The 23,479-nt window shown below is 38.4% G+C and overlaps 1 protein-coding gene across 6 annotated transcripts in view; it reads left to right on the top strand.

Annotated features, from left to right (window-relative positions):
• Positions 1-20,763, top strand: part of LOC138304820 (ubiquitin-like modifier-activating enzyme 1) — a 35,042-nt gene extending 14,279 nt beyond the window's left edge. For all 6 annotated transcript variants that reach the window (XM_069245124.1, XM_069245126.1, XM_069245129.1 and 3 more), the window contains 11 exons: positions 186-299; positions 782-895; positions 1,375-1,521; positions 2,056-2,130; positions 15,586-15,781; positions 16,115-16,296; positions 18,076-18,162; positions 18,548-18,652; positions 19,071-19,154; positions 19,403-19,503; positions 19,856-20,763. In XM_069245124.1, coding sequence (XP_069101225.1) covers positions 186-299; positions 782-895; positions 1,375-1,521; positions 2,056-2,130; positions 15,586-15,781; positions 16,115-16,296; positions 18,076-18,162; positions 18,548-18,652; positions 19,071-19,154; positions 19,403-19,503; positions 19,856-19,991 — 1,341 coding nt within the window. In that variant the 3' untranslated portion in view covers positions 19,992-20,763. The remainder of the gene's footprint in view (positions 1-185; positions 300-781; positions 896-1,374; positions 1,522-2,055; positions 2,131-15,585; positions 15,782-16,114; positions 16,297-18,075; positions 18,163-18,547; positions 18,653-19,070; positions 19,155-19,402; positions 19,504-19,855) is intronic.
• Positions 20,764-23,479: the final 2,716 nt, after the last annotated feature.

The following is a 23,479-nucleotide window of genomic DNA, read 5'->3' on the forward strand; positions in this document are numbered from 1 at the left end:
GGAACACAATTGCAAAATTAAATTGCCACAAAAACATTAAATTAAATTTCTACAGTATTCAAGCATGTTATCTGCCAACAATCTTAATTGTCAAATTCAGCTGTTAACACAGGCCATTTCCTATGTGAATTCAGTCTGTGATGTGAATTCAGTCTGTGATGGTTTACTGATGTTGTTTGTTACAGGTTGTGATTCCCCATGTGACAGAGTCCTACTCCTCCTCACAAGATCCCCCCGAGAAGTCCATCCCTACCTGTACTCTTAAAAACTTCCCCAACGCAATAGAACACACGTTACAGGTAAAAAAAACTACCAACTTTGGTTGTTTTGGCTTTTAAAGTATTGTCTTTTCTAGAAAGTTTGCCATACTGCGTAGCTTTTTAAATTTGTGTGGGTGATATTTTCAAGATTTTATTTTGGACCATGACATAGTTTTGAAAATCATATTTGAAAATAAAGTAATGAGCCTTGTGTAAATTAAATTATACATGTTCTTAAGTCCAAGTCTTTGAAGCAAAATTTGAGTCTTGATTTTTCTCATATTATTGAACCTGCAACAATTTGAGCCATGAAAATTACCAACTAAACTGACTGTATTTAGCTTATAAATCTTCTACACAAACTTTTAAATTGATACAAGTAAGTTTTGTCCATAATGATCCAGTGATCCAAAGATTCCATCTCCATGAAGAGAAGGTTTTCACTCTGAAAAAACTGCTCAGTGCTGTCATTCTAATAGCTTTAAGCTGTCTACATCACTAAGTTATTGTTACACTTACAGTGGGCACGAGACCAGTTTGAAGGTATCTTCACTCAGCCTGCAGAGGTAGCACTCCAGTACATCAACGACCCCAAATTCATGGACAGGACGCTCAAGTTACAAGGCACACAATGTGTACGTATTCCAGTAAAACTTATGCCCATATTTTTATCTGGCAGATAACTTAAATCTACCAGGTTCTCTTTCTGAAAAGCAAAGCTAAAAAGAAATTCTGTGTTCTCTTTCTGAAAAACAGATCTAAAAAGGTACACATTTTAAATCATTAAAGTCTTCTTAAACTCAAACCATTGAGCCCAATATATCGGTAATTTATAAACAAGAATTTGTTGTAAACATGTCAGTTATAAACATATTTTACTGTATTACCCATCACTTATATAGACTAGGAAATGTGGGAGTGTAGGTCATGTCTGTCCTGTTTTGTGACCTTTATCACTTTATGTCTTGTAGACATTTTGACGCTTCTAGTTTATACACTTGTAACTTTGGAAGGACATTTTGTCTCGTGTCCTATTGCTAAAGATTAAATCCATTACCAAATCCAAAGATTTTAACAGGACTGTCATGTTATTTATATGTATTGTCTTCCACAGATTGAGACCATGGAGACTGTACACAAGGCTTTGGTAACGGATAAACCTGGTAATTTCCAGGATTGTGTGACGTTTGCACGCCACTTTTTCCAGTCCAACTATTACAATAACATCAGTCAGCTGCTGTTTAATTTCCCCCCAGATCAGGTGAGAACAATTCTCTGTTTAATTTCCCCCCAGATCAGGTGAGAACAATTCTCTGTTTTGCCTTCCGACGACAATCAAGACTACTAAGGTGTTGCTTTCCTGGTGACGTCTATTTTTGAGAAAGTAAATCACATCCAATTGAACTGAAACTTTGTCAAGTTACTCTTCACATCAGTTAGAGCACATAGACAAAATGATTGAAAAAACCATTAGACATTGTAAATCATATTCATTTGAATTTGAACTTACTTTGGTAGAATTTGACATACTGTATTTGACCCAATAAGTGCCCAGTGCGTTTAAAAAATAAAAGGGTGCTAAATAATTATTGCAAACCTTTACAGTTTTGATAGTTTGGGTCTTATGCCTGGCCAATTGAAATGATGCCTCAAAAGGGGGAGGTGTGCGTATAGGGACATGGGCGCTTATTGGTCAAATTTGGTAGTTTATTCAACGCTGTCTAAAGACGACTTTGTTTTATCTTTTTTTATTTGATATTGGTCTGAAGTTAAATTAGAGAATTCCTGTTTGTAGACAACGAGTTCAGGAGCACCATTTTGGTCTGGACCAAAGAGATGTCCTCATCCACTGAACTTTGATGCAGAAAATGTAAGTATTGAATCTGTATTATCAACAAAGATTCGATATAAGAGTAAGATATAGTCAAACCTCTATATAAAGACCACCAAAGGGACAAGAAAAATGGTCTTATAGCCATGTGTCTTTATACATAGGTCAAATTGTGTTGAAATTGACTATTGGACCATAAAAAAGTGGTCTTATCAAATTCAAATTCTTTATTTGCATTAAGTTTTTCAACTTATTTGCTTTTTACAAAGAATAATATCAAAATACAATTAGCATACATACAGGATAAGTGGAGAATGGACAAAGCATTACATTAATGACTTTCTCAAAATAGTTGCATTGTAAATATATTTACTAAGTAGATTTAATTCTTTTATATTTGTAGTACTCAAAAGACCGGTTTTTAGACTCCCCGTGCGTTTTTTAGGTCATCTGACCCGAAGGGTCAGGATGACCTATAGTCATCATGTTTCGTCCGTCGTCGTCCGCCGTGCGCCGTGCGCCGTGCGCCGTCCGCCGTGCGCCGTGCGTTAACTTTTCACATTTTGAACTTCTTCTCAAGTTCTACCAGTGCGATTAGGCTGAAACTTAAGTGAAATGATCCTGACATGGTCCCGACAAAGTGTTGTTATTTTTCGGGTCGATCCGAAATCCAAGATGGCCGCCACAGCCGCCATCTTGAAAACACATTTTGAACTTCTTCTAAAGTTCTACCGGTGCGATTTGGCTGAAACTTGCATGAAATGATCCTGACATGGTCCCGACAAAGTGTTGTTATTTTTCGGGTCGATCCGAAATCCAAGATGGCCGCCACAGCCGCCATCTTGAAAACACATTTTGAACTTCTTCTCAAGTTCTACCGGTGCGATTTGGCTGAAACTTGCATGAAATGATCCTGACATGGTCCCGACAGAGTGTTGTTATTTTTCGGGTCGATCCGAAATCCAAGATGGCCGCCACAGCCGCCATCTTGAAAACACATTTTGAACTTCTCAAGTTCTACCGGTGCGATTTGGCTGAAACTTGCATGAAATGATCCTGACATGGTCCCGACAAAGTGTTGTTATTTTTTCGGGTCGATCTGAAATCCAAGATGGCCGCCACAGCCGCCATCTTGAAAACACATTTTGAACTTCTTCTCAAGTTCTACCGGTGCGATTTGGCTGAAACTTGCATGAAATGATCCTGACATGGTCCCGACAAAGTGTTGTTATTTTTCGGGTCGATCCGAAATCCAAGATGGCCGCCACAGCCGCCATCTTGAAAACACATTTTGAACTTCTTCTCGAGTTCTACCGGTGCGATTTGGCTGAAACTTGAGTGAAATGATCCTGACATGGTCCCGACAAAGTGTTGTTATTTTTCGGGTTGATCCAAAATCCAAGATGGCCGCCACAGCCGCCATCTTGAAAACACATTTTGAACTTCTTCTCAAGTTCTACCGGTGCGATTTGGCTGAAACTTGCATGAAATGATCCTGACATGGTCCCGACAAAGTGTTGTTATTTTTCAGGTCGATCCGAAATCCAAGATGGCCGCCACAGCCGCCATCTTGAAAACACATTTTGAACTTCTTCTCAAATTCTACCGGTGCGATTTGGCTGAAACTTGCATGAAATGATCCTGACATGGTCCCGACAAAGTGTTGTTATTTTTCGGGTTGATCCGAAATCCAAGATGGCCGCCACAGCCGCCATCTTGAAAACACATTTTGAACTTCTTCTCAAGTTCTACCGGTGCGATTTGGCTGAAACTTAAATGAAATGATCCTGACATGGTCCCGACAAAGTGTTGTTATTTTTCGGGTCGATCCGAAATCCAAGATGGCCGCCACAGCCGCCATCTTGAAAACACATTTTGAACTTCTTCTCAAGTTCTACCGGTGCGATTTGGCTGAAACTTGCGTGAAATGATCCTGACATGGTCCCGACAAAGTCTTGTTATTTTTCGGGTCGATCCGAAATCCAAGATGGCCGCCACAGCCGCCATCTTGAAAACACATTTTGAACTTCTTCTCGAGTTCTACCGGTGCGATTTGGCTGAAACTTGAGTGAAATGATCCTGACATGGTCCCGACAAAGTGTTGTTATTTTTTCGGGTCGATCTGAAATCCAAGATGGCCGCCACAGCCGCCATCTTGAAAACACATTTTGAACTTCTTCTCAAGTTCTACCAGTGCGATTTGGCTGAAACTTGCATGAAATGATCCTGTCATGGTCCCAACAAAGTGTTGTTATTTTTCGGGTCGATCCGAAATCCAAGATGGCCGCCACAGCCGCCATCTTGAAAACACATTTTGAACTTCTTCTCAAGTTCTACCGGTGCGATTTGGCTGAAACTTGCATGAAATGATCCTGACATGGTCCCGACAAAGTGTTGTTATTTTTCGGGTCGATCCGAAATCCAAGATGGCCGCCACAGCCGCCATCTTGAAAACACATTTTGAACTTCTTCTCAAGTTCTACCGGTGCGATTTGGCTGAAACTTGAGTGAAATGATCCTGACATGGTCCCGACAAAGTGTTGTTATTTTTCGGGTTGATCCAAAATCCAAGATGGCCGCCACAGCCGCCATCTTGAAAACACATTTTGAACTTCTTCTCAAGTTCTACCGGTGCGATTTGGCTGAAACTTGCGTGAAATGATCCTGACATGGTCCCGACAAAGTGTTGTTATTTTTCGGGTTGATCCGAAATCCAAGATGGCCGCCACAGCCGCCATCTTGAAAACACATTTTGAACTTCTTCTCGAGTTCTACCGGTGCGATTTGGCTGAAACTTGAGTGAAATGATCCTGACATGGTCCCGACAAAGTGTTGTTATTTTTCGGGTTGATCCAAAATCCAAGATGGCCGCCACAGCCGCCATCTTGAAAACACATTTTGAACTTCTTCTCAAGTTCTACCGGTGCGATTTGGCTGAAACTTGCTTGAAATGATCCTGATATGGTCCAGACAAAGTATTGTTACATCTAGATCTGGTTGATCCCAAATCGAAGATGACTACCATGACACTATATATATCTAATTAATTTCCTATATGTTAAGGCCCTTGGGCCTCTTGTTTGAAATAAAATTTGTTGAAAGAAATTGAAAATGATCCTGACATGGTCCTGACAAAGGGACACCATATATAATTAATTTTACTATGGCCAAGGTAGTCAGATGACCGTTAAGGCCCTTTGGGCCTCTTGTACTATATAATGGCACTCTGCAAAACGACCACCTGTCTAATGTGGCTAACGACCGGTCGTTTTAGCCCCGTCAAAGTTGTATAACGACCGGTCGCTGAGATCGACTTTTTGGAGTACCGAGTACAGTGTGTGTGTAGTAGCGTCCCTTTGACCTACTTCCGGTAATTAACTCCCTTTGTAAGCAAATGGCAGCCATTACTGAAGCCCAAGCTATGAATTGTTTATACAGTACTGTTTGGTTTATAACCTAGCGGTCGTAACATTTGAGGTACAAATATGGTTGCCAACTTAAGGATGGAAGTTTTAAAGACCGTTTATGCCTATCAAAGACTGAAATTAAGTTTGGTCGCGAACGCCATGTGCACGAAAAGATCACTCGTAAAGCGTGATTTTGAAGCCACAACTCGGATGATACGGTAGGCAAAATAAAACATGCCGATTTATTTAATGTGTTCCGTTATTCATTGTCGATATTTAGCATTGTTTTATTACTAAGAAATGGCCTGTACTTAAGCTATTTCAAATTAGGCCTATAAATTTACGTTCGACTTCTTTACGATTAGAGTCAGTCGGATTATCGCCCGATGTAACTCGGGTATTCTCGATGTGTTTATAAATAAAATACGGTCCCATTACTTGGTAGAAATGTTACTGAAAGTAATGTTACTGTACCTGCATTGTGATTTTAATAGTTTTGAAGCTGTATATTGTGAGAAAACGCCTCCAAATCGATCTTTCATGTTCCGAGATTAATCCGTCAAAACTGGTTACACGGCAACATTACATACGACTTGCCAGCGAGAATGTGTTGTAAAAAAATATTGCACGCATACATTGTCTGATAATAATCGTTCACAGATAATTCCAGGCCATGTGATGTCAGTAATAAGGTAATGATTATGTTCATAGCTGAAAAAATCTATGTATCAAAACGAGTTGATTTTGTTATGATCGAAATTTCCGGTTGCATTAAAATAAAACGAACACAAATCACGGAAATATATTGACACAATTAATTATTTCTTAAATAATGCATGGCAATAAATATATAAACATCCAGTAGCAGGTGTGTTTTGTATTAATATAATTCTGTTTTATTTACTGGCTCGTTGGTTGGCACGAAAGCCCCAACCTGTCTATAAAGGCAACCTGTCTATAGTGACCGTTTTTCTGTCTCCCCTTCAGTGGTCGTTATAGACAGGTTTGACTGTACAATACGATTTTTGTTTGGAATATACTTTGTCAAATAAGTTTGTAAAACAACTTGATTCACCAGGTGACGATATAAATAGCACTTAGAAGAGTTTTCTAATATAGATGACAATCTTGAAAAGCTATATTATTAATTCTTTGTTTGATTATTGGTAAAATATTTGAAGGAACAACTTTATGCTGGTTTACCCAAACATCACCAAAACCATGACTGTACAATATATCTTTAGCACATTCTACCCAATTAAATACATTGTTCGATTTTGGTAAATTCAATAAAACATTATAAGCAGTTTTTAAAATACAGTTATTATGTCCCCCAAACGAAGTGGGGGGACATATTGTTTTTGCTCCGTTTCTTATTATTATTATTATTATTATTATTATTTTTATTCTTATTTCTTCTGGTTTCTTCCGCCGCGCGGGTTTCCGCAGCTTTTCTCAGAAACTACTGGGCCGATTATCACGAAACTTCACATACATATTCATTAGGGTATGGGATTGTGCATTAAGGTTTTTTTTTCCCAACCGGAAGTCCAAGATGGCCGCCAGGGCCCATTTCCTGTTTTCAGGTTTCGGTCTCCGATCTTGCTGAAAATTGGTCTATGGGGGTTTTAAGGGATGGCAAACATCATGAAAACATTTTCGTGAAGATTTTTGGTATTCCAAGATGGCTGCTGGCCAACTTCCTGTTTTCAGGTTTCGGTCTCCGATCTCAAAGAAAATTGGTATATAGGGGTTTTAAGGGATGGCAAACAACATGCAAAGGTTTTCGTAAAGATTTTAGTATTCCAAGATGGCCGCTGGCCCACTTCCTGTTTTCAGGTTTCGGTCTTCTATCTCAATGAAAATTGGTATATAGGGGTTTTAAGGGATGGCGAACAACATGCAAAGGTTTTCGTAAAGATTTTGGTATTCCAAGATGGCCGCTGGCCAACTTCCTGTTTTCAGGTTTCGATCTCCGATCTCGCTGAAAATTGGTCTATGGGGGTTTTAAGTGATGGCGAACATCATGCAAACATTTTCGTAAAGATTTAAGTATTCCAAGATGGGTGCTGGCCCACTTCCTGTTTTCAGGTTTCGGTCTCCGATCTCAAAGAAAATTGGTATGTAGGGGTTTTAAGGGATTGCAAACAACATGCAAACATTTTCGTAAAGATTTAAGTATTCCAAGATGGCTGCTGGCCCACTTCCTGTTTTCAGGTTTCGGTTTTCTATCTCAATGAAAATTGGTATATAGGGGTTTTAAGGGATGGCGAACAACATGCAAAGGTTTTCGTAAAGATTTTGCTATTCCAAGATGGCCGCTGGCTTATTTCCTGTTCTTAAGATTTCGATCTCCGATCTCCATGAAATTTGGTCTACAGGAGGTTTTAAGGGATGGCGAACAACATAAAAACATTTCCGTAAAGATTTTTGGTATTCCAAGATGGCCGCTGGGCTCACTTCCTGTTTTTATATTTTGGTCTCTGATTTCAATAAAAATTAGTATATAGGGGTATTAAGGGATGCTTATCAATATGAAAATTTTAAAAGATTGTCGCTGGGCAAACTTCCTGTTTTCAAATTTTCGTCAGCATTTCATTGAAAATTGGTAAATGGGGGTTTTAACTTAAAATTTTAAGGGATGCCATACAGTCATGATTACTGCCAAATCAATTTCTCTGAAAATAGCCTGGTATTACCGTATTTTTGCGCATATAGTGCACACTTTTTTTCAGATTTGTTGCTATTGGGGGTGCGTTTGGGGGACTATGTAATGGTGTCCATTACAATCAGTACTTGTTAGAATTTATAATTTTCAACCAGTATTTTATCATTCGATACTTTCTGGTGTGAAAAAGAGGAAAACGCCCAAGTTCAAAATAAACCATTACATTGCATGTGGATTTTTCAACATGTAATACCTTTTTACAGAATTCAAGCTGTATCTTTTCAATATCTGGAGCTTTACAGCCACCCCAAGACTTCCGATGCATAACTTAATACACTGTTAACATATGTATCAAATAAATTTAAAAGAGTAACAAAATTCATTTGCATAGATTTACATTTTGAAAAACAAAGCAAACACAGCATTTCGCTCTTGTTCTGACAACTTTTTTTGTAATGCATTAAACTTATATTAAATTTAAAAACAACTCCCAAATACGTAAATTGGTCTACAACTTCCAACTGTTTGTCATCATAAAACCAACAATCTTCTTTACGTAACTTGCCACTTTTTCTAAAAACCATTATTTTAGTTTTTTCAACATTCACAGTTAGATTCCACGTTTCATAATATGTAGGCTGTTCAGCATGTTTTGTAAATCTCTGGCAGATTCCGCAAACAAAACTAAATCATCAGCATACATCATGAGAAAAAGACTTAACTCACCAAATTGGTAATCATTTACTCCATGTTCTATAAAATAGTTTTCAAAGTCATTAACATACAACGAAAAACATTATCGGTGACATAATTTCTCCTTGAGCGAGGCCCATATTGTTTACAAAAAAATCTGAACATCTCCAATTTACAGTTACACAAGATTTTACTTGGCTATACATTGATTTAATAGTTTTGAGTAAGTTTCCTCTAATTCCAAGTTGAGATAATTTAAACCACAATTTGCATCTATCTATAGAGTCGAAAGCTCTTTTAAAATCCACAAAACAGCAAAATAATCTTTTATTATCATTAAGAGATTTAGTAATAATAGAATGGAGCACAAAAATAGCATCAACTGTACTTAATCCAGGGCGAAACCCAAATTGGGCATCAGTAACAACACTGTTTGATTCCGACCATTGTATAAGACGATTATTTAAAATTGATGTAAAAAGTTTTGCCATACAGCTAAGAAGACTAATACCTCTATAATTGGCAGGGTCACTACTGTCTCCTTTCTTATAAACTGGTATAATTACAGCAGTTGACCAAGCTTCAGGGAAAAAACCTGAGTTCAAAACATTATTGAAAATTTTATTAAGAACATGATTCAAGTATGTACTGCATTCGATAAGATATTCGTTAAGAATGCCATCCAGGCCGTGAGATTTACCTCTTTTCAACCCCCTAATAGCCTTTTCAATTTCCTGAGTGGTAACACTGCTAATCCTGCCGAAACTTGTTAAAATTAAGTATTCTGCCGTTATTTTAACAAGTTTCGGCAAGATTAATACATTTTGGGTTACCAGTGTAATGGGTTTATCTAAATCCTCAAACACAGTAGAGTCATCCGTATTATCATGGTGAGCCTGGTCATAATTATTAACAGAAAGCTCTTTGAAATAATCATAAAAATCTAGGGCTGAAACGATTAGTAATTTTTGTATTCGATTATTCGGTCACATGTAATAGATTACTAATCGATTAATCGTTTGAATTGAAGGCAACTATATTGTTTCACTACTGACTACTGAAAACGTCCGCCATGTTTTGTTATCAACTAATAATAACACCTACCTTATAATATGACAGAGGACATGCCTTATATAATATAAGCCTACCAACAAATAAGAATAGATTTATTGACAAAACAAACGTATTTTATCCCAAATAAGCTCTGAATTCCATTCCTGTATTGTCTTCCGTAACATCGTTTAAATCAAGTCTGCTAACCCGCTCTTCACACGTACCACTAATCAACCAAATCTGGATCGCCACGGAGCGACATGACCAAATTTTCGTCAATGAACTTTTTTAGCCCACCATCATCAGATGGTGGGCTATTCAAATCGCCTTTCGTCCGTGGTCCGTCGTCCGTCCGTCCTTCCGTCCGTTCGTCCGTCCTTCCGTCCGTCCGTCCGTCCATCCGTTAACAATTCTTGTTACCGCTATTTCTCAGAAAGTACAGAAGGGAGCTTTCTCAAATTTCACATGTAGGTTCCCCTAGGGCCCTAGTTGTGCATATTGCATTTTGGGACCAATCGGTCAACAAGATGGCCGACTGGCGGCCATCTTGGATTTTGATAGTTAAAGTTTGTTACCGCTATTTCTCAGAAAGTTTTGAAGGGATCTTTCTCAAATTTCACATGTAGGTTCCCCTAGGGCCCTAGTTGTGCATATTGCATTTGGGGACCAATCGGTCAACAAGATGGCCGACTGGCGGCCATCTTGGATTTTGATAGTTAAAGTTTGTTACCGCTATTTCTCAGAAAGTACTTAAGGGATCTGTCTCAAATTTCACATGTAGGTTCCCCTAGGGCCCTAGTTGTGCATATTGCATTTTGGGACCAATCGGTCAACAAGATGGCCGACAGGCGGCCATCTTGGATTTTGATAGTTAAAGTTTGTTACCGCTATTTCTCAGAAAGTTTTGAAGGGATCTTTCTCAAATTTCATATGTTGGTTCTCCTAGGGCCCTAGTTGTGCATATTGCATTTTGGGACCAATCGGTCAACAAGATGGCCGACTGGCGGCCATCTTGGATTTTGATAGTTAAAGTTTGTTACCGCTATTTCTCAGAAAGTTTTGAAGGGATCTTTCTCAAATTTCATATGTTGGTTCTCCTAGGGCCCTAGTTGTGCATATTGCATTTTGGGACCAATCGGTCAACAAAATGGTCGACTGGCGGCCATCTTGGATTTTGATAGTTAAAGTTTGTTACCGCTATTTCTCAGAAAGTTTTGAAGGGATCTTTCTCAAATTTCATATGTTGGTTCTCCTAGGGCCCTAGTTGTGCATATTGCATTTTGGGACAGATCGGTCAACAAGATGGCCGACTGGCGGCCATCTTGGATTTTGATAGTTAAAGTTTGTTACCGCTATTTCTCAGAAAGTACTTAAGGGATCTTTCTCAAATATCATATGTTGGTTCTCCTAGGGCCCTAGTTGTGCATATTGCATTTTGGGACCAATCGGTCAACAATGATGGCCGACCGGCGGCCATCTTGGATTTTGATAGTTAAAGTTTGTTACCGCTATTTCCCAGAAAGTACTGAAGGGATCTTTCTCAAATTTCATATATAGGTTCCCCTAGGGCCCTAGTTGTGCATATTGCATTTTGGGACCAATCAGTCAACAAGATGGCCGACCGACTGACGGCCATCTTGGATTTTGATAGTTAAAGTTTGTTACCGCTATTTCTCAGAAAGTACTGAAGGGATCTCTCTCAAATTTCATATGCATGTTCCCCTTGAACCCTAGTTGTGCATATTGCATTTTGGGAGTGATCGGTCAACAAGATAGCCGACTGGCGGCCATCTTGGATTTTGATAGTTAAAGTTTGTTAACACTATTTCCCAGAGAGTACTGAAGGAATCTTTCTCAAATTTTATATGTAGGTTCCCCTACGACCCTAGTTGTGCATATTGCATTTTGGGACAGATCGGTCAGCAAGATGATCGACAGGTAGCCATCTTGAATTTTGATAATTGAAGTTTGTTACTGCTACATATCTCAGAAAGTACTGAAAAGATCTTTTTCAAGGTTCATATATAGTATGTAGTAAAAGTTTGAAAAGCAGGGAAAAGATCCCTCTTTCTGTTGTCAGACATAGATCATTCTTTGGTGGGCGCCAAGATCCCTCTGGGATCTCTTGTTATTTCCGTGATCTAAAAAATAAAATAAATCAACAACTCTTATCTTCAATTAGATTATGAACAAAAACAGTCTTATTCTCATGCAATAGTAAAATTTAACTGTTCAAGATTACTGCTCCTTCCGCTCCCGAGCGTCCCGGTGGCGATTAGGCCTCCGTGACGTAACAACATGGAGTCGATCGCTAGTGAAAATTGGCGAACAGCGTGTTGCAAGCTTTCTCATGACATCCACTTTTTCATTGATTAATGACTTTAACTTCCACAGACACGTAATTTAACAAGTATTTCTCACATCATATATGCTTTGTTGAGTTCAAAACATGTACATAAAGAGATGAAACTCCAGTCGGAATGGCTTACTCAGAAATCCATGATCTGTCAACATGTTTAGTCAGCTTACAATGCACTGGCTATGCATGTTACGATTAACGATTAATAAAATCTTTAATCGATTATCAGCAATTAGCTTCATTAATCTAATCGCCTCCGATTATTCGACTAATCGTTTCAGCCCTATAAAAATCAGATATATGTGCTGTTGGGTTAACTCGTTTCCTAGAAGAAATTTTTTTTATATAAATATCTAGGGTTATGTTTCTTTAAATGATCCAATATATCACCTTCTACCTTCCTATACATGTTTTTACGCTTCCTCTCTGCTATTTTGTATTCTCGTTCACTTGCGTGTAGCTGTTGCCGATTACTGTGGGATTTATCTCTATTAAATACTTTTAACTTATATAAATACCGACCTCTAAATCTTTGTAGTTCTTCATCAAACCATGGTTTGTTTTCCTCGGACACACATGAATGAGACCAGAAATTCTGGTCTGACCTCGCATGTGCTGACCTCTCAGGTCGCTCATCTGCCTGTTCTACTTTCGTGAATGGAGATAGTAAATTTGTCAACTCATGCGTGACATTGTAAACACATGTGTTTATAGACTCCGGAGTTATTTCCCCTTCAATATCACTTGCAGCATTAATCCTATCAATATTATCACGTATTGTTGTAACACATTGATTCTTAAAACTATCGTCCCATTTATACACAGACCTCTTAGTACCTGACAGATCTACATTAACATTATCACATGTACCAGATAAATCTGATTTAATTTCGATATGTAGAGGAGCGTGATCTGAAAATTCTGTGAAACTACAGACCATAAAATTATCAATAATTAAAATTAGCTGGGGATGCACAATAAGGTAATCAATTACACTCATACCGTTTCTAACATGGAATGTAAAATCACTGGAAAAAGTAAATTTATTTCTTCCGTTCATTATTATTAGGCCAGATGCCTTACATAGATTTGTCTTGTACCATATTCATTCAATACCGTGTTAGGATTAATTCTTTTGTCAATGTCAACATCTGTATCATATGTAATAAAACTTTGCAAATGTTGTTGTATATTCTGATTTATATAATCTTGTCTAATGAAATCATCATCTGTGCGTGTTCTGCTATTCAAGTCACCAAAAACCATAACATCACCCTTACTTGAATATTCAGCAATACAGCTTTCAAGTTCAAAAAATAATTCACAATTATAATACTGATAAAAATTGGAATTGACAGGAGGGATGTATACGCCCGCTACATATAGATAATTTTCACTGCCTAGTAGTATTTCATCTAATTTTATCCAGGCTATTGAATCAAAAAGTATTTTATCAACTGTCACACTTTTTTTAAGATTTTGATTGATCAATATAACAATACCTCCTCCCTGTGCGTGTCTTGTCAATTTTCGTGGGATACAAAAACAATCATATCCGCAAAAGTTAAGAGAATCTTTAAATGTCTCTTATTGTGTCCAATCTCTGCATGTTCCTATTTTTTCCCAGCTCGTCCTTTCTGTGGGCTTTTCACATTCCGTGTGGTAGTATGGCCTGTATACAAGTTACCATCAATATAGAGCTTGTCCTTCACTATTACAGCCCGCTTCCCTTCATCGCACGCTTTTTTACATATGGGCCATAACTCTTGACGGACAGCTTGTATTTCCTTCGGGTACTGCTCACTTATGTAGATATCCGACCCAATCAGTTTCCTAGAATTTTTACGTACATCTTCCCGTTGGTGATATGAACTGAATTTAGCAACAATTGGTCTCGGTTTCCCGCCTCATTTTTTTCTCCAAATCTATGCGCTTGGTCGATGGCAACGTTATCAATGTTAAGCTTATCGCGACACAGGTATACAGTCCTCGCGCACTGTTGTGTCGGACTCGTTCACTTCCTGAATTCCAAAAAACAGCAAGTTGTCTCGCATTGAACGTGATTGTAAATCAACAACTGACTTTAAGGTTTTTACATTGCAACAGGGTGGTATCTAAGTGCGCTTTCATAGAGTTTATTTCCATGCTGAGACTTTTCATTTCTTTATTATCCTGCTCAAACTTATCACTCAAAAATTATCCTGCTCAAACTTATCACTCAAAAACTGTTGACTTTTCCCCACCTCCCCCACTCTGTCGCCAAGATTTTTAACATCAGTTTTGACTTCACTCAAGGATCTTTCTATCAAGTCAAGTTTTCCCAATCTCTTATTTATGCCCTCTACTTTTTCCATAAGAGACAATGCCCACCCTGGGGTAGTTTCTGAACTGTGTGTGGGCACCGGTTGTACATGAACTGCTTGGGGTGGCACAGGCCCTGGGTACATCATCATGGGTGTTTGCATATTAGTTAACGTTGGTGAGACAATATTCTGGTATCCCTGATATGGGTAATTCTGGCAATTATTACTGTTCAAAAATTGGGGACTGCCAGGATTTCCTGGGACTGACACTGACTGTACTTGTCCATTTGTACTTGACATACTGGCGATACCCGACGAACCATTCACATTGACACATGTACACGACTGACCTTTCTGTCCTTTGACTTTGTTGGAAGTTTCTTGATCTTTTTCCGCCTTCTTCTTTTTCCGTGGAGGCATTTAATTAGTTGTTGTAATATCCGCATGCTATACAGAACACTCCAACCAAAGATAAGGCAGCTAGGTTCCTTCTAAAATACCATACTTGCAGATTTTATCGCTGACACTCATCCGTGCATGTATGCGCGACCAAGCGCCGCAACTCACCTTATCAAACAAGTAGTCTATATATGCAGAGGTGGTCTCTATGCCAGATTTGACTGTAATCTTTAAATAAATCCTTTCTGTTTGTTATCTTCACAGTAATTGTTATAAGTTAATATTTACACAACTGTAATTAAAATGAAGGTTTAAACTATTCAAATACTTTCCTACCATGATAATAAGGATTGGGTGGCCGATTGGTGAAGATGTCCTGACACACAAGCCCTCCACCTCTGGGTTGTGAGTTTGAATCCCATGTGGGGCTGTTGCCAGGTACTGACCACTGGTCAGTGGGTTTGATTCGCTGGGTACTCTCACTTTCCTACACTATCTAAATCAGGCATGTCCTTATATTAATCTGACTTTTAAACTAATCAAACCAATTAAATATGTTTAACCTATCGATTATTTCATTGTAAAATCATTATTTCTGCTTTGGATTTGCAGGAGGTTCACATGGACTATGTGTGTTCTGTTGCCAACTTGCGAGCAGAGATGTACGGCATAAAACAAGTACGTGACAGAAAGGCCATTAAGGAAATGGTTTCCAAAGTGGTAGTACCTGAATTCAAACCCAGAGTAGGGGTTAAAATCGAGACAACGGAGGCAGAGGCTGAAGCTAATCGAGGGGGAGGAAACTCTGGTATGTAACATTATTATTTCGTTTTCGCTTCTGTTTCTGTCAATTTACCTTCATTTTGGGGTTTGTAGTATTATACTTCTTCATTTGTATTAGCGATGAAAAGAAATAAATAAGTGTAATATTGCTCATATTAAATGCTAGTGCTAATCTGACAAATCCGTTGTTGAAAAGTTAAAATAATATCTAGTGCTTATACCTGGAAAGATTTGTTATATTAGACCTAAGGAAGCCATTTTCTGTGTTATCTGTGTTAGCCAAACTTAGACCCTTTCCTGTAACTTTCTTTACACACTTTTTAGTCTTTAAGTATTTACTATAGGTTTTTGTTTACAGATATGGACCAGCTAGACCGTTTCCAGGAGGAACTTGGCTCCCCAGACAAGTGGAAGGCTGTCAAACTTGTTCCCATTGACTTTGAGAAAGATGATGACACAAATTTCCACATGGACTTTATAGTAGCTTGTTCTAATCTGAGAGCTGAGAACTACAGCATCACTCCCGCGGACAGACACAAGGTCAGTATGACCTATCACTTCTGTAGACATTATATTCTACGACATATTTTTTTCTTCATTGATCCTCTCTACATCCACAATTTCCTTGTATGAAAGTATTATTTGATGTAAGTGGTTCCAGTAAAAAACTTTATAAATTCTGCAACTGGAGCTATAGTAATTTTACTTCTTAACCCTTAGACTGCTACACGCGACTATATACGCGTTGGTTTAAATGGCCCTCAGTGCTACACGCGTAAAAAGACGTTTTTTGACTGCGAGTTTTCAACCGGCGGTCCGATCGTCAAATCTCCCTCCTGTTGCTAAAATTATGACTGAAAACGAAAGTAGAATGCTTCCGATTGGTTCTAGTGTAATTACATTCGATATTCTCGGGATTATACACTAAAAATAACCACAGGTGTGGAGGAATTCGAATGGTATACTGACTCGTCAAAATGGCCGCTCCGATAGATCGAAGTGATGAAGAACGTGTACAACAGTTCTTTGCTAGCGATGTGTCAGAAGTTGAAAGTAAATTTGAAGGGTCAGATACTTTAGATTGGGATCCAATAGAAGGCAAAATTATTTTAATTTCTCCTATAAATTAGTGTGTGCCCGATGCCAACACAGAACATGAGGCAGCCCCCCACACGGCCGGCTGCTGTGTTGACAGACGACAAGATTGACTTTCACAGGCGAGTTGAAATTAATGCATAACATGAATAAATGTAAGCTAGTTGCTTTTAAAAGCATTTTTGGATGATTACAATATAGAAAATATAGTTGTTCACACAAATTTGTTTATATTATCTTCACGAAGTTTACCGTCAATGACCGACCGGCATGTTCAAAGAAAACATGAACGAAAAATGACACTGGGATTACGTTTTATGAGATGCAGGTGTTTCTTTTACGTTGATAACAGCTATGGGTTTTATCCAGATTAAGTGATTTACACCACTGTTGGTCAAGTCATGATGCATTTGAAAAACATTTTTTCAGAAATTGTTTAGGATCGTTTTCTAGTTATATTGTCTAATTAACTTTCACCTGACTGAAAATGACTTACCTGGACTCACCTGAGCTATAACAATACTTTTAAGGGTAACTTGGTCTAAGATAGAGATAATGTGTGGTGCATAATGCAAATGCATACACTATGTGATGATAGACCAGAAATTAAACGGGAAACTAGCTTCTTTCCTTCATGAACAATTATCAAGATTTTGTTTGTGAATATTAATTAGTTTTAGAAGTTTTTACCTGGATTTTTTCAAAGACTTAATAACCAAATGAAGTCATATGCTTCTAATACTAAGGTTACTCTATTAAATTGGTTTTATTTCATAATTTTAATTGAGTTTTCTTGTTATCATTTGATACAACCTAATATTTTTACCTTTAGTCACCTGTATTGTTACCTGTATGCTTAACGAGAAGTATATTTGCGGAATAAACAACATCAATATAAGCTACAGGCAATAACAAACAATTTTCATATAACTTTTATTCACATAATGCAAATAGTTTTCAAGATATAATCATTTATAATTAGGTTATCATTTCCCTGGATTTTACAAAATTAATGCAGCACTGAGAGCCATTACTTTACAAACCATTGCAGCAGCCTAAGGGTTAAAATCAGTCCTGAAGTTTAACTTTAAATGTAGGTGATTTATTATGCATGACTTTCAGATAAAACTGTACATCATATGTAGATTTACATAACATTTATGTAGATTAAGATAACGTTTTATGGACAAAGAAACTAGAAACCCATTTCATTTTTATCTACAGAGTAAACTAATTGCTGGCAAGATCATCCCCGCCATTGCTACAACCACCGCTCTCATCGTCGGCCTTGTCGGCATTGAACTGATCAAGGTCAGTCATCAGTCATTCTATCATTGTTGATCATATTATTTGTTTCCAAGTGAAAATAATGAAATCATTGCAGAAGTATACATTTTATAACATCAGTTATCATGGGAATTCAGAAAATTTCCATCTTAAAAGTTCAATTTAAGAGCAATAGTAATTGTTTTAAAAATTGTCGATATATCTATCTTTGAAATTGACAGAGAACCAGACAGTTGTAGCCTTGTGCTCACACATGCATACATTTCCATTGCATTCGGAGCAAATGTCATAACATACAAAACACAAAGTCATGTGTGGTATCATGTCAGTTTGTTTGACAGCTGATGATAAGTCAGTTTAATTAGATCTCAACATTTATGACTTTTAATACTTTCCTATTCACTTACAGCTAGCCCAAGGCCACAAAAAGATAGAACTATACAAGAATGGCTTTGTGAACCTAGCACTACCGTTCTTCGCATTCTCTGAGCCACTATTGGCCCCTAAAAACAAGGTGAGAGGGTGGTCCTATAAAGTGTTTCGTGTGTCTTTTTACCAGTGTTATATATGTAACCCTGGTTTATGCAATCCGCTATTTCTCTTTAACTGTCAGACTAGAATCCAGAGATCCCGAGTTCGATCTCTGGTGAAGGCAGTAATTTAAATTAACTCCTGAGCTCTTTTAAAAAAGTCTCTGTTACATATACTTGCATCTGCTTGTGATACCGAGAATTTTGTGTTACTGTGATGAAGAACATCAAAACATGGCTCTTGTGATATCATCAGTACTTTTGTACAGAGTGCAGAGTATGTATGTCCTAGGATGTAATTATGCTTACTCGCAAGATTGAATGGATTGTTCAGTACTGTAGTGTATATTTTTGTAAACTGACAAACACTGCTATATATTTTGATGTTTTGAAACCTTTCAGTATCACGACAAAGAATTCACTCTTTGGGATAGATTTGAGGTTCAGGGTGAGATGACACTTCAAGAATTCCTGGATCATTTTAAGGTGGGTTCAAATTTTAAGTTTGTGAAAGTTAATTAGATGAATTTTACTGTGTTATTCTATATCTTCTTTCTTTAATTTGAGTTTAAGTATAAATTCATTATTTCAAATATTCAAATTTATGGGCTGATATTGAAATTCTGAAGCAAACAAATTAGTTTTGGTTTAATACATGATTGCTTCCGCTTTTTAGTAAAATATTGATATTGCTAAGGTTATAAGTTTGAGTATTTCTAATGTTTATGTTGTAGAATGACTATAACCTGGAGATCACCATGCTGTCTCAGGGTGTATCTATGCTCTATTCATTCTTCATGTCTCCTGCTAAACGTGCAGAACGACTCAAGATGCCGTAAGTGTTCCTATTCCAGTTGAGATTAGTTCTCCACCAATGAAAATAAAGCGTTCAACTGCAACATTTGCCTGGTCCTTTGTCTTTCAATCATTGCTATATCTTGGATCTAACTGTAACACACCTACTTCCTAGAACTTTGTACTTTTGTCAAAGCTTCAGTTTCATGTTCATACCAAAAGTAGCAGTCATTGTAGCCTTCATTTTGAATTTTGAGCTACAAATCAAATTTTATTCACTCTCTGTACTATCTAATTTTAAATGAGTTGTTTATCATTTTGTTATTCCAGACATATTTTAGTTTCGTTTGATATCCTGCATCGCTTGAAGTGTTTGTATATTAATATTGTAGGATGTCAGAGGTGGTAAAACAGGTATCCAAGAAGAAGATTCCTCCCTATGTTAAGGCACTCGTGTTGGAGATGTGCTGTAACGATAAGGACGGTGAGGATGTAGAAGTGCCCTATGTCCGCTACAGTCTGGCTTAGGTGTGTAGACTCGGTGATAATGCAACATTCAGTTTAACTGGAGTGTGGACGACTGCTCGGTCAGTTTAATTGGAGCGTGGACAACTACTCAGTCAGTTTAACTGAAGCGTAGACGACTACTTGGTCAGTTTATCTGGAGCATGGATGACCACTCGGTCAGTTTAACTGGAGCGTGGACAACTGTTCGTGCTTGTTGATTTCTGTCTGGTGGAGTGCATAATAGCTGTTCAACAAGCATCGACACAGATAGATTATCTCCCTTTCTGGGAGTTTCATGGCGGTGTATCTTATTAATTTATTCCCCAAAGACTGTACTTCTAAGTACAAAGCAGCTATATAATGTTAAATGTTTCAAAAAGTGCTTTTTTCATCATACTAAACTTTATAAGCTTTTTGTTTTAATGTAGAGTGTGAACTTAGGCTCTTAATATCCTAATTGGTACAGTGGACGCTGACTTACTAAATCTAATGTGAAAGTTACATAGGATACACTATAGGATTATGAAGTGTGAATTTGCATTACCAGACCAACCTCATTTCATTTTTCGTCACAGCATTTGTCCTGTTATACAATATGAATCATGTACTGGGTTTAATATATAATTTTTGCCTATTTCTTATGTTTATAGTATCCAGATCAAATCATTCTCAACAGTGCTGCACAATGTCATGTTTTTGTTCTTGTTTTTATGTTAAAGACTGTTTCTGTATTGATTATATTCTGATGTAAATTATCAATAGAAAACTGATTAAAAACATATGTCACAAATCTGGTCTTGAGTTGGGTTTATTTTATCCAGATGGGAAGAAAGAAATATCTAAAAGGCTGTTTGCTTTGGGTTATTTTCCAAGACCAAAGGCCACTATTACTGAAAATAGTATTCTTTCATTGCATATGGTAAATCGACAATTCTTGCTATCACACTTTTTAGCTCACCTGGCCAGAAGGGCCAATGAGCTTATGTCATGGCGTGTCGTCCGTCTGTCGGTTGTCCGTCCGTAGTCCGTCCATCAGCATTTCCTTTAAATCGCTACTAGACATAGGGTTCTGTATGGAATGTAACCAATTTGGATTTTGTCAGATCCTCTTGTTGCATAAAGGTCACCAGAACATGACCCTGTATGGGATGTTGTCAGGTCCTCTATAGTATAAAGGTCACCAGAACATTACCCCGTATGGGATGTTGTCAGGTCCTCTATTGTATAAAGTCACCAGAACATGACCCCGAATGGGATGTTGTCAGATCCTCTATAGTACAAAGGTCACCAGAACATGACCCCGAATGGGATGTAATCAGATCCTCTAAAGTATAAAGGTCACCAGAACATGACCCTGTATGGGATGTTGTCAGGTCCTCTATAGTATAAAGGTCACCAGAACATGACCCCGAATGGGATGTAATCAGATCCTCTAAAGTATAAAGGTCACCAGAACATGACCCTGTATGGGATGTTGTCAGGTCCTCTATAGTATAAAGGTCACCAGAACATGACCCCGTATGGGATGTTGTCAGGTCCTCTTAGTATAAAGGTCACCAGAACATGACCCCGTATGGGATGTTGTCAGGTCCTCTACAGTATAAAGGTCACCAGAACATGACCCCGTATGGGATGTTGTCAGATCCTCTAAAGTATAAAGGTCACCAGAACATGACCCTGTATGGGATGTTGTCAGGTCCTCTATAGTATAAAGGTCACCAGAACATGACCCCGTATGGGATGTTGTCAGGTCCTCTTTAGTATAAAGGTCACCAGAACATGACCCCGTATGGGATGTTGTCAGGTCCTCTATAGTATAAAGGTCACCAGAACATGACCCCGTATGGGATGTTGTCAGGTCCTCTTTAGTATAAAGGTCACCAGAACATGACCCCGTATGGGATGTTGTCAGGTCCTCTCAGTATAAAGGTCACCAGAACATGACCCCCTGGGATGTTGTCAGGTCCTCTAGTATAAAGGTCACCAGAACATGACCCCGTATGGGATGTTGTCAGGTCCTCTATTGTATAAAGGTCACCAGAACATGACCCCGTATGGGATGTTGTCAGATCCTCTATAGTATAAAGGTCACCAGAACATGACCCCGTATGGGATGTTGTCAGATCCTCTATTGTATAAAGGTCACCAGAACATGACCCCGAATGGGATGTTGTCAGATCCTCTATAGTATATAAAGGTCACCAGAACATGACCCCGAATGGGATGTTGTCAGATCCTCTAAAGTATAAAGGTCACCAGAACATGACCCTGTATGGGATGTTGTCAGATCCTCTATAGTATAAAGGTCACCAGAACATGACCCCGTATGGGATGTTGTCAGGTCCTCTATAGTATAAAGGTCACCAGAACATGACCCTGTATGGGATGTTGTCAGGTCCTCTATAGTATAAAGGTCACCAGAACATGACCCCGTATGGGATGTTGTCAGATCCTCTATTGTATAAAGGTCACCAGAACATGACCCCTACTGATGGGATGTTGTCAGATCCTCTATAGTATAAAGATCACCAGAACATGACCCCGAATGGGATGTTGTCAGGTCCTCTATAGTATAAAGGTCACCAGAACATGACCCCGTATGGGATGTTGTCAGGTCCTCTACAGTATAAAGGTCACCAGAACATGACCCCGTATGGGATGTTGTCGGGTCCTCTATAGTATAAAGGTCACCAGAACATGACCCCTACTGAGATGTTGTCAGATCGTCTATAGTATAAAGGTCACCAGAACATGACCCCGTATGGGATGTTGTCGGGTCCTCTATTGTATAAAGGTCACCAGAACATAACCCCTATGAGATGTTGTCAGGTCCTCTATAGTATAAAGGTCACCAGAACATTACCCCGTATGGGATGTTGTCAGGTCCTCTATAGTATAAGGTCACCAGAACATGACCCCGAATGGGATGTTGTCAGATCCTCTATAGTACAAAGGTCACCAGAACATGACCCCGAATGGGATGTAATCAGATCCTCTAAAGTATAAAGGTCACCAGCAACATGACCCTGTATGGGATGTTGTCAGGTCCTCTATTGTATAAAGGTCACAAGAACCTGACCCCCGAATCGGATTTTGTCAGATCCTCTGTTGCATAAAGGTCACCAGAACATGACCCTGTATGGGATGTTGTCAGGTCCTCTATAGTATAAAGGTCACCAGAACATGACCCCGTATGGGATGTTGTCAGATCCTCTATAGTATAAAGGTCACCAGAACATTACCCCGTATGGGATGTCGTCAGGTCCTCTCTAGTATAAAGGTCACCAGAACATGACCCCGAATGGGATGTTGTCAGATCCTCTATAGTATAAAGGTCACCAGAACATGACCCTGTATGGGATGTTGTCAGGTCCTCTATAGTATAAAGGTCACCAGAACATGACCCCGTATGGGATGTTGTCAGGTCCTCTATAGTATAAAGGTCACCAGAACATGACCCCGTATGGGATGTTGTCAGGTCCTCTATAGTATAAAGGTCACCAGAACAT

Source organism: Argopecten irradians, chromosome 12 (genome assembly GCF_041381155.1).
Source record: "Argopecten irradians isolate NY chromosome 12, Ai_NY, whole genome shotgun sequence".
NCBI lineage: Eukaryota > Metazoa > Mollusca > Bivalvia > Pectinida > Pectinidae > Argopecten > Argopecten irradians.